Source organism: Sinocyclocheilus anshuiensis, unplaced genomic scaffold, assembly GCF_001515605.1.
Source record: "Sinocyclocheilus anshuiensis isolate Anshui unplaced genomic scaffold, SAMN03320099.WGS_v1.1 scaffold335, whole genome shotgun sequence".
NCBI classification, from domain to species: domain Eukaryota; kingdom Metazoa; phylum Chordata; class Actinopteri; order Cypriniformes; family Cyprinidae; genus Sinocyclocheilus; species Sinocyclocheilus anshuiensis.
In genome coordinates this window covers 1385648-1397184 of record NW_015548239.1, presented here as the reverse complement: position 1 = coordinate 1397184, position 11537 = coordinate 1385648, and the positions used below count along the sequence as shown (strand labels likewise).

The following is an 11537-nucleotide window of genomic DNA, read 5'->3' as shown; positions in this document are numbered from 1 at the left end:
AAATGTTTTTCTTGTGCATACATCTGCTATCTGCAACATCTGATGTTTATCATAAGGTTAGCTACACTCCACACTTGTTCCCATCATGAAGCAGTCACGTTGTCATAACACAAGTTCATAATGACTTCTGTTTAATTTCTGTGTTCATACAAACAGCACAAGACAAAGAGCCACAAGTAAATGTGAAAATGTGTTCACAGACATTTTGTATTGCTGGTAAAGATAAGATGTCATTCTGTTTTGATAAGGAATCATTTTTCTTCCTGTGGAAAGTAGATGTGATTTATCTATTTAGTTGAATTTCGACTGATGTAAATCACTGTCAGTGTGAACAACCCAAACTACCAAAACTGAGAATCATGTATATGAGCTGACAGTTAAGAGAACTGATTGAAGAGAGAGGAAGGAGACATGTCAGACACACACAGGCTGCTGTACCTTTCCAGCATCAACCATTTCGCTAATCTCGTCCAGCGTAGGGCCGCTTGGAGCAAAGAAACCCCAGCGATAGTGCACTCCTTTCCTGAGGTGCTGAGAAAGAGAGAGAGTCAGTACTCAATAGACTTCTAGCTCCACATCTCCAGCTTGACAAAACAATGAAACAGTGTCAGGCGATCAGGTTAAGGTTCCCGACCCTTCTTTTCTTTTCTTCCATTCTACCTTCGTCCATTCTGGATCAGTATATACACTCATTAAATCCCTTATTCTGTCCCCATGCCACAGGACAGGGTGGTGTAAAGCTGTGAAAAGGGTGGGTCATGGCTGTGAAAAGAAAGTGTTTGACTGGGTCATCAGCAGCTGCAGTGAGATCACTGCTCATGACTTTATGTGAAATTGTGTGCCATGAGAGTAACTGAAAGGAATTCAGAATCTAATTCAAATGTGGAAAGTTTCAGGATTTTGCTAAATATTTAACAAAATAGAAGCATTTACATCATAAATACATGTGCAAAATGTAAATGTTTGTTCTGTACTAGCTACTATGAATAGAAGGCATTTGTGTGTCAATTTAATGTCAGAAAAAAAGGAACCAGTGTGGATTTCCTGCTAAAACATCAACAATTGCCACGAAGAGTGTTCTGACAAACCACCAAAAAAAGAGAAAAACTCATCTTTACACTGCAGTGCACAAAGAGGGGTCAGTAAGTTTAGGATCAGTACAATTTTTTATTTATTTTTATTTTGTTTAAAGAATAATTTTATTCAGCAGGGATGCATTAAATTGATCAAAGGAAACTATAAAGACATGTATAATGTTACAAGAAAAATTCTACTTCAAACCAATGCTGTTCTTCTGAACTTTCATCAAAAAATCTTAAAAAAAAAAAAATGTATCACGGTTTCCACAAAAATATTAAGCAGCACCATCAACAATTGCCACGAAGAGTGTTCTGACAAACCACCAAAAAATGAGAAAAACTCATCTTTACACTGCAGTGCACAAAGAGGGGTCAGTAAGTTTAGGATCAGTACAATTTTTTATTTATTTATTTTTTTTTTAAAGAATAATTTTATTCAGCAGGGATGCATTAAATTGATCAAAGGAAACTATAAAGACATGTATAATGTTACAAGAAAAATTCTACTTCAAACCAATGCTGTTCTTCTGAACTTTCATCAAAAAATCAAAAAAAAAAAAAATTGTATCACGGTTTCCACAAAAATATTAAGCAGCACAACTGTTTTCAACATTGATACTAATAAGAAATGTTTCTTGAGCACCAAATCAGCAAATTACAATAGTATCTGAAGGCTCATGTAACTCTAACAACTGGAGTAATGGCTGCGGAAATTTCAGCTTTGCCATCACAAGAATAAATGACATTTTAAAATATTTTTAAATAGAAAATGATTAATTGTAATAATATTTCACAGTATTACTGTTTTTACTTTACTTTTGATCAAATACATGCAGCCTTGCTGAGCATTAGCAACATTAAAAAATCATACAAACCCCAAACTTTTGAACGGTATATTGTATAAACTCAGTGTCATCCCTATTTTCAACCGCTTCTTGGGTCTGGCTTCTGATAGTCAAACAGTAAAGAAAAAACTGGTTGAGGATGGGAGGAACTCCTTCATTTTCTTTTATGTTATTTTTGGTTTCTTTTTCCTGCAGCCTCCTGATATTTTTAAGAGAATCACTTAAGTGATTCATACATGCTGCTAATTCACCCACACATACATCATTATGTAAGGTCGTGGTTATAAACAGATGAACCATAAATATAAGAGGAGTTCCAGTCTCTGAGGCAAAAGAAACTAATTTTCATTTTCTCAGCACACAGAAGGGAAGTCCCTACCTTCAGCACTTTGCATCCTATGGTGACTCCAGACTGCATCATTCCATCTGCGAGGCCCAGTAGGTCTGTGTTATGCAGGAATGGTGTTACTAGAGTAACATATTTAGCACCATTCCAGGGTTTCAGAAGATCTAGTGCCCATTTCTCACTTTCACCCCCAATATTATCTAAAATCAAATCAAACCTGAAAGAGAGAGAGAGAGAGAGAGTGAAAGGGGACGAAATAAACTCAATGTAAATCACAAGTTCCAAAAAAAAAGTCAAACTGCCCAAACACTAACTTTTGTAATGTCTGTAGTTTGTTTTCGACCGGTCCAGCAGTGTAGTCCACAACATCATCAGCACCCAGATCTCTCACCAGCTGCTCGGCATTCTGGGAACATGTTACAGTCACATGGACGCCCCAGGCCTTTACCATCTGTAGGGAAGCAAAAACCTAGATTAAAACTGAATCAAAATGTCACATATAGAGGTATTACACACAGATGATTATGTTTTATTACTCATTGAGGAGATGAAATACAAGAGGTAATTTGCAAAATGGAAAATGCATCACCTGTATAGCTAAGGTTCCCACTCCTCCTGATCCTCCCAGGACAAGAACACTGCATAAGGAAAGGATAGATCTATTACAGCCAGTCTTAATCAACTCCACATCTATATATGATGATTCATCCAAACCACTAAAAATAAAGTAAGATTGATTTAAAATCATCCTTGTTTTGTTCAAGTGTTGCTGAGATCACTATGTAGCAAGCAAAGCGGAACTTCCTGCATAAAATTGTATGATTGTCTTTAAATAAGAAGAATCTGCTACATAACGTAGCACATTTGTAAAATAAATGCTTCAATCTGGTAGTTAATGTTATTTGTAATTATTTTGAGATGCCTAATCTAATTTTGGTACATGCTAATTCAGTTGATAAAACAAGAGATAGAACAAGACTAAATAAAAAGCAGAGAGGAACAACAAGTATTTTTAGTTTAAAGCGGCCATAAGATATATTTTTATTATTTTTTCCACTTATAATGACATAAACCTCCCTTTCTCTGTTACTTAGGATTAAGTTGATCGCATTTCAAACATTTAAGAATGTGAAATTAAATATAGGAGTTAGGAATAATAGTATCAAATCAATGCTGCGGAGGAATTTTTTTTCCAGCTTGATTCAATGCGATATGACCCTTTAAACTGGATGAACTAAACACCTGAACTGCACCTACTCGATTCAACAGGAACAACAGACAATGTGGTATAATCACTGAAATACTTGCAAATTAGTACTTGCCGTTTCTTAGAAGAGTTGTCTTTGTTCAGGCCACCAGTATTGACGATGGCGGACCAGGCTGTTGCAGCCACATACGGGATGGATGCAGCTTCAACATGCCTCAGTGATTTGGGCTTATGCGACACCTGAATCACAGACATTAACAATGAACTTCTAGACGTAGAGGCAATGAAATGGCGTTAAGGGCAACAGCTGTATTGTGCTCTTAATCTATATATGTGAATGATCCATGCGTTAAATGTTTTATCTGTTTATCCTACAAAACATGAGTCCGAATATTACCTCATTAGCACTGAGAACTACAAACTCTGCCAGGCTGCCCTGCTTCCACGGAGGGATAGCGGCCCACACCTGAAAAACAAGCAGACACTGGCCTCAATAACTGATGTCTTATGGTTTAGGGTTATTAGTGTCCATTATATATATATATGCAGTTACAATATTATATGAAATAATAGCTGAATATGGCACCTGATCTCCTGGTTTAAAGTAGTTCACATCTAGCCCACATTCCATGATCTCTCCGGATACATCTCGCCCCAGGATTAGAGGAAACTCACTGCCTGACTGCTTCATGTTCAGTGGGTCACGTTTCATGGCCATAGTAGCTGCTCCATAACCACCTACCACAAACATCAAAGAAAGACTTAAGTATACTATAAAATCTTACCATAAATGTTTTAATATATTCACTGTACATTTAAAAAAAAAAAAAAAACATGCTCTTTTTTAAGCATTTATGGCATTAAATGCGCATGTCTTCTAAAACACTTCAGGATGAAGTTTAGGACTTTCAAGAAAACTTGGTTCTGATTGGTTAATATATGATTATATTGTATATTGTTCAACAGATGAAAAAAAGAAATAAAATATAACAAAAATTATTTAAAAAAATAACATTTAAATGAAATTTAAAAATATATAAAAAATCGAAATAGTATATAAATAAGCTTCATTAATGACAGTTCATAATGACTAGGCAAATTATGATTGCATGACAGTTCATACATTTTCTTTATGGAATATGGCCATATGTCACTCACTGTCATAGAAAAGTTTTTTAACCATGTAAGATTCATACATTCGTTCTTTTTTAAAATGCCACAAGAGAAATGAAACATATAAACACAGTGATATCAGTGATGTGGGCTGAACGCCTGTCAAATACCCCTCATACTGATGTCGATGGGGTTTAAACCCGCAGCGTGCACCTTCACGGTCACTTCATTGGGATACTGGATGATCGGAAGCGCCGCGTTCTTGGTGAACCTCAACACCTCGTTTTTCCCATATCTGTCGATGACCCATGCGGGCATTACATTCCTGAGGGAGGCTGAGAAACTGAAGCTCCTATAATGAGCCCTCATCGAGCACACCAACCACCTTCTACACATAAGCATGACTGATCAGTCTAAAACAATCCAAAGCTCTTCTCCTGAGAATCTCTCACGGGGGCATAAACCCGTCATTGATTATAAATAAAACTTATAACTGCTTTATAACACCGAAGTTCAGCGAAAACCCATCTCGTGTCTTGCAAAGTCAAAACAAACCCGTGAACTTTCACACGACAGACTAAACCAATCACATGCCGCAGAGCCCTTCGATTGACCAATCAGAAAGCAGAGATGACAGGACGTCAACGAGGTCAACGGGAAGTGTCATGTCAGCCTCCAGTGCGGCGTTTCGTCCGGCGGCAGCGATGCTCGGTCTGTCCATTAGAGAGGTCTGTTCTTATCTTAACTTGAAGTAACTTAACAGCTTACTCGTAACCAAAAATTAAACTAAAGATTCACCGCATTGTTTTTCTTGGCACCGTGTTACATAATGTTAAAAACATCCTCTAAATTCAATCAATAAGCCTGGATGAACAGTAAGACCAGCTTAAAGGTTTAAGCTGTTTTTTAGCAGGCTGTAATGATTTTTTTGTTTGTTTAATATCTAGACACATGGTTTTTTATATATCAACCTACTAAAATGACAAAACACTCTGTTTAAAAAAATCAAATGTCATCTGCCTACTACAGGTGTCCCAGGCACTGAGGGATGGGAGGGTGTCCGCCACTGAGCTCTGCAAAAAGTGCATCGACCAAATACAAAGAACACATTACCTGAATGCATTTATCACCATTACAGGGGAGACGGCTATGGAGCAAGCACAGAAAGCAGACAACAGGATCTGCACAGGTGCGTGTGCGTGTGCGTGTGTGTGTGTGTCTGTCTCACGTAAAGTGTATATATCTTTAATGGCTGAATAAAATACATGTGCTCCATGTACTTTCTTGTAAGGTAAACCTCTTGGTCCTCTGGATGGCATTCCCTTCTCTGTGAAAGACAACTTCTGCACGGAGAACATAGAGACCACCTGTGCTTCAAACATGCTTAAAGGTCAGCTAAAGTACATTAACACAAGACTGAAACATAGAAACCATTGCTGTGTCAGGGATGATTTGTGAACGTCATATTTCGTCTTTTTGCATTTGTAGGTTATGTTCCTCCATTCAGTGCTACAGTTGTGCAGAAGCTGTTGGATCAAGGAGCAGTTCTTGTTGGAAAAACTAATTTAGATGAGTTTGCAATGGGGTAAGACTCACACACATACTTTTTAAAGGTTCAGGGCCAGTAAAAGAAGTACACTTTTATTCAGCAAGGATGATCAAAGGTGGCTGTAAAGGAATTTATAGTGTTTAAAACATATATATTTCAGTTCTTTTGAACTTTCACTATTCATCAAAGGCCCCTGAAAAATGTATCACAATTTTGACAAAATATTAAACAGAACAACTGTTTTCAATATTGATAACAGTAGGAAATGTTTATTGAGCACCAAATCAGCATATACAGGTGCATCTCAATAAATTAGTAGAAAAGTTCATTAAAAGGAGCCCCTACCAAGTATTGAGTACATGTACAGTAAATGAACATACTTTCCAGAAGGCCAACAATTCACTAAAAATGTTTTTTTATTGGTCTAAAAAAATGTTTTTTTATTGGTCTTATGAAGTATTCTAATTTGTTGAGATAGTGAATTGGTGGGTTTTTGTTAAATGTGAGCCAAAATCATCACAATTAAAAGAAGCAAAGACTTAAACTACTTCAGTCTGTGTGCATTGAATTTATTTAATACACGAGTTTCACAATTTGAGTTGAATTACTGAAATAAATGAACTTTTCCATGACATTCTAATTTATTGAGATGCACCTGTAGAATTATTTCGGAAAGATCATGTGACATTGAAGCTTCAATGTCACATGCTGAAAATTCAACTTTTCATTCACAGAAATGCATTACATTTTAAAATATATTCAGTTTGAAAACGGTTATTTATTTTAAATTGTAATAATATTCCACAGTATTACTGTTTTTACTGTATTTTTGATCAAATAAATGCAGCCTTGGTGTGCATAACAGACTTCTTTAAAAAGATTTAAAAAAATGTACCAACCCCGAACGTTTAATCTGTAGTGCAAATAATTTATAAAAACCAATAGATTATGCTAATGTCTGCACATCTTTCTTAAGAGCTGGAAGTACAGATGGGGTGTTTGGTCCAGTTCGTAACCCATGGAGCTACACAACCCTATACCGTGAGCAGAGCACAGAAGATCCAGATTCTGACTGGGCAATTGCAGGAGGAAGTTCAGGAGGTAGTGCTGCAGCAGTGGCATCTCTCAGCAGCTTCCTGTGAGTGTTAAACTCTCTATAAAATCACGCAAGCTATATTTAATAGTCAATATATGCCTGGACTTTTGCTTCAATACAAGCATGCTCATAAAGCTTAGTTCATATATTTGAGCATGTGCTCTAAGATGAAGGCAGAGGAATAGTTCTGTATATATCTGAAATATTATATCATATAATTCAGTATTTTTAGCATTATTTTAAGAACAGATGTAGATATACAGAAACACGTTTCTAATTTTGGCCCTTGTGAGCCTTTACTGGTGCCTAATTGAACAAAATGTATTTGCGTAGCAATGTAGTGCTCTGCATTTGATTAATAGGTGTCCACGTGCACACCGTGAGTTATGTATGTAAAAAACATTATTACATGAGGCTTCAGATAATATGTTTACATATATCTGATCTGCTCTACACGGCTTTTCTTTTAGAGCCTTGGGATCTGATACAGGAGGCTCTACACGAAACCCTGGTTCTCTCTGTGGGGTTGTGGCTCTGAAACCCACTTACGGCCTGCTCTCTCGTCACGGACTCATCCCTCTGGTCAACTCAATGGATGTGCCAGGAATCATGACTAGGAGTGTCCATGATGCTGCCACTGTCTTGAGTATGACATCTGCTTGAGTGTGAGATTAACATTTGAGGATCACTGATTTAAATCTGTACTTTATGTTTTCGGGTGGTTCTGTTTTTCAGGGATTCTGCAGGGCCCAGATGAGAGAGACTCAACAACTGTCCAGGCACCCAGCACCCCACCTAGCCTTCCTGAACACTTTGACATTAGAGACATATGTGTTGGTATACCAAAGGTAAAGCTGCGTTCAGACCATCCACTGGGACTGCTCAGTGTGGCTAACAGTAGAAGGGTGTAGGCTGGTAACGCAATGATTCAAACAAGCATTGTTTTAAAGCTGGACAAATTATCTTACCATATGTCCAAAATTGTATGTTTAGATAATGAAAGTGAACATCCATTTTATGTCAATATAAAAATATAATAATTATTGAGATTAAATCTTGACTTAAATATAGCTATTATTTAATTAAGAAATATTAATATTTATTACATTGATTATTTTTAAATAATTGTTTAAAAATATTTTGCTTGAAGAAAGTTAAAGCCTATTTTATTTTGCCTTTGTAGCATATTATAATGTGAAAGCATATAATTCTTGTTACTATAACGTGAAAAAATGCCTAAATTACATAAGTAAATTGCAATATATATATATATATATATATATATATATTATATCATGGTAATAATTATATCTCAATTTAATTCATGCTGCATGGATTACTGTAATTATGTAATGAAATTGACATTACTGTATACTATTTTTTATTTATTTTTATAGTAAGGAGAATTTGAGGCACAATAATGTGACAAAAAATAATAATGTCATTAAAATAGACTTCCTTTTTTCAGATTTTTGGGTGAAATAGGACCCATACATTTCATTATAAGATTGTAAGATTAACCTATGTTTGTATGATATTGTAATAGAGTTTCTATGATTTTAGGAATATCACGCCCCGGGCCTGTCTACAGACACTCTGGCCCAGTGGAGTCGAGTTGCAGCCATGTTTGAGCAGGCAGGGGCGCGGGTACAGGAAGTATCTCTGCCACACACACAGCACTCTATTGTCTGTTACCACGTCCTGTGTTGCTGTGAGGTTGCATCCAACATGGCACGTTTTGATGGGCTTGAATACGGTACATAAAGCTTAAACATGTCTAAAACATGTCTTAAACATGTCACATAACACATGATGCACATATATGCAAACATGATGGATTTAAAATGTCGGGGTTATTTTAAAGCTACAATTACAAAATAAAAGTTTAACATCTCCATTTGAATTTTGAAAAGTGCTGTTTCTAAAAATGTCCCTTTTTGTCCTCAGGCCATTGTAGTACAGTCGACAGCTCCACAGATGCCATGTACACCACCACACGACATGAAGGCTTCAACAATGTGGTTCGCAGAAGAATTCTGTCAGGAAACTACTTCCTACTGAAATCGTGAGAGCCTCAAAAATAGGCTTTGTAGTCTGCTCACACGCAATCTTACTTTAAAGATGTACAAAACTTGGTAAATTGTGTTGTAAGTAGGGATGTGCCGATACGAGTATAGGTACCGAACGGTTCACGGGGCAAATTCCAAGTGGAAGTGATCATCCCTATCCCCTTGGAGTGGGGACTTTGGAGTGAGCAGGGCACGTATGTGCCATTATGTAGTCGTTTGAAATGCACTTGGCAAAGTAATTTCCTCATTATCTTCAGCTGACATGTTCCCGTGACAATGCAGCACGGTGTCCGTAAGCAGATGTTTTACTGTCATAAATGTCTTTTTATTGTTGTTAGCATAACTGTTGCAAATAAACATACATTTTATATTTTAAAAAGTTTTTAAAATATGCTATATAATATATAAAACTAATATATATAAAACTTTTTAAAATATAAAATATATATTTGTTACTAACGGTTCTTTCACCTAACCGAATCTGCTGATGGACACCGTGGAGATGATCACTTCCATTTGGAATTCGCCCCGTGAACCGTTCGGTACCGATACTCGTATCGGCACATCCCTAGTTGTAAGTAACTTACGCTTGCTTACCCCTAAGCTCTGACCACTTCTATCAACAAAACTTTTACAGTTAGACAACTGTTCAAAAGTTTGGGGTCAGTAAGATTTGATGATAACACTTTACAATAAGTTCTGTTTCATTCCTACTGACCGTCAGAGGCAGTGTAAACACTATGGATTATCGCAGCGCCAGCTAGATAGGTCGAGAGAATATACCAACAAAGTCACGTAGTGACGTATGCTGAGCCCTGGGGGGTTATAAGCCACCGTAGCTCAGCACTCTCCATCTTTGCTTTCTCGCCTGGTTGAGATAGGTTGAGTGATATATTCGCTCTGTCAAGTGCAGCTTACTAGAGCAGCGAGATATCGTCCTCACAAGCTGTGTCAGTGCGCATCTACGCCACTCCAACGGATTTGGAGTATATTTAGCAGTGAGTTTTTGATTTGGTGAGTTTTTGACTTTCTACTTGAGTCTATATTGCTTCGTCGGTTACACTCTATGCCTCTCGGTGCTATCCGGTGGCTGGTGTTTTCCGCGACAATAAGTTAACAGTCTCCCGTTGACTTATCTATTAACTATTCTGAGTGTTTTTCCTCGAATTTATGTTATACTCTGTGCCCTTCGGTTCAATCCGTCGGCCATTTTAGATATATTTTCCTTTTTTCGTGAGATACTTGTTGGCATTACCTGTCGGTTCACCCGAGGGAATCGTATATATATATTTTTTGTTATTATTTTTATTTTTCGTTATTACCATCATCCCGCTTAACTTAAAACTTAACAGTGCTATCCGAGGGTGTTATTATGTTATTATAACTATGGCTCACAGCTCGATTGCCACTGGTTTTCCACTGACTTGTAAGCTGTGCCCTAATAATCTTCTCCCGGACGACGGTCATGACATCTGCCCGTCATGTTTGGGTGTCCAACATCTGAGAGAGGCTCTCACGGGCCCGTGTCTGCACTGCAGCCTTTTACCTATGTCGGAACGACGGCTCCGTCTTGCCGAGTTAGACGCTAATTCAACGGTGAAACTCGAGCAGTTGGATGTAGCCCCTTCGCGAACTCGGAAGCGCAAGGTGTCCGCGGCAGCCGGCGCTCCCCTCCCATATAAGGCCATGTCCACACGTACACGGGTATTTTTATGAACTGAGTTTTTCCTTCTTCCGTTTTAAAACCAACAGGTGGCGATATAATCTCAACCGTAAAGCCATGTTAGCCAATCAGAAGCCTGAAAAAGTTTCCAGTAGGCAGAGATAACAGCACATACTCCGACGTCACAAGCCAAAAACTCCGGTTTCGCCGTCTACACGACGCGTTTGCGTGTGGACGAATGGCCAAACCGCGTAGAGAAAGCTGTGGTTTTAAAAATAACCGCGTTCGTGTGGACAGGGCCTAAGAACAGGGCCACATCACAAAGTGATGAACATTCGCATGTTGAGGAAAATTCACTTTCTAAGACGGTTTCTGTGCTTTCTTCAGAGATGGCAGAGCTGAAACACCTGCTTCACTTGCTTAAGCCTGTCACATCTGCTACACCTGTGAAGATGACACAGGAGGATGAGAATGTTCAGAATCAGGGAAATGGGGAAGAGTCTCTCGATTCCCCTTGTTTTTCACATCATTCTGATATGGATGTGCTTTCTACGAGTGCTTCAGATTATT

General features: G+C 37.7%; 2 protein-coding genes across 2 annotated transcripts in view; one reads left to right on the top strand and one right to left on the bottom strand.

Annotated features, from left to right (window-relative positions):
- LOC107654868 (reticulon-4-interacting protein 1 homolog, mitochondrial-like) overlaps positions 1–5141 on the bottom strand; it is an 8443-nt gene extending 3302 nt beyond the window's left edge. Inside the window, exons 1-8 of the mRNA XM_016442156.1 lie at positions 4761–5141; positions 4064–4215; positions 3875–3943; positions 3593–3717; positions 2860–2908; positions 2585–2721; positions 2304–2487; positions 439–531 (exon numbers count right to left, since the gene is read on the bottom strand). Of these exons, the coding sequence (XP_016297642.1) occupies positions 439–531; positions 2304–2487; positions 2585–2721; positions 2860–2908; positions 3593–3717; positions 3875–3943; positions 4064–4215; positions 4761–4992 (1041 nt within the window). The 5' untranslated portion in view covers positions 4993–5141. The remainder of the gene's footprint in view (positions 1–438; positions 532–2303; positions 2488–2584; positions 2722–2859; positions 2909–3592; positions 3718–3874; positions 3944–4063; positions 4216–4760) is intronic.
- A 91-nt stretch (positions 5142–5232) lies between these two features.
- qrsl1 (glutaminyl-tRNA amidotransferase subunit QRSL1) overlaps positions 5233–11537 on the top strand; it is a 15028-nt gene continuing 8723 nt past the window's right edge. Inside the window, exons 1-9 of the mRNA XM_016442151.1 lie at positions 5233–5318; positions 5620–5779; positions 5882–5980; positions 6079–6175; positions 7116–7277; positions 7706–7881; positions 7971–8083; positions 8799–8991; positions 9183–9300. Of these exons, the coding sequence (XP_016297637.1) occupies positions 5256–5318; positions 5620–5779; positions 5882–5980; positions 6079–6175; positions 7116–7277; positions 7706–7881; positions 7971–8083; positions 8799–8991; positions 9183–9300 (1181 nt within the window). The 5' untranslated portion in view covers positions 5233–5255. The remainder of the gene's footprint in view (positions 5319–5619; positions 5780–5881; positions 5981–6078; positions 6176–7115; positions 7278–7705; positions 7882–7970; positions 8084–8798; positions 8992–9182; positions 9301–11537) is intronic.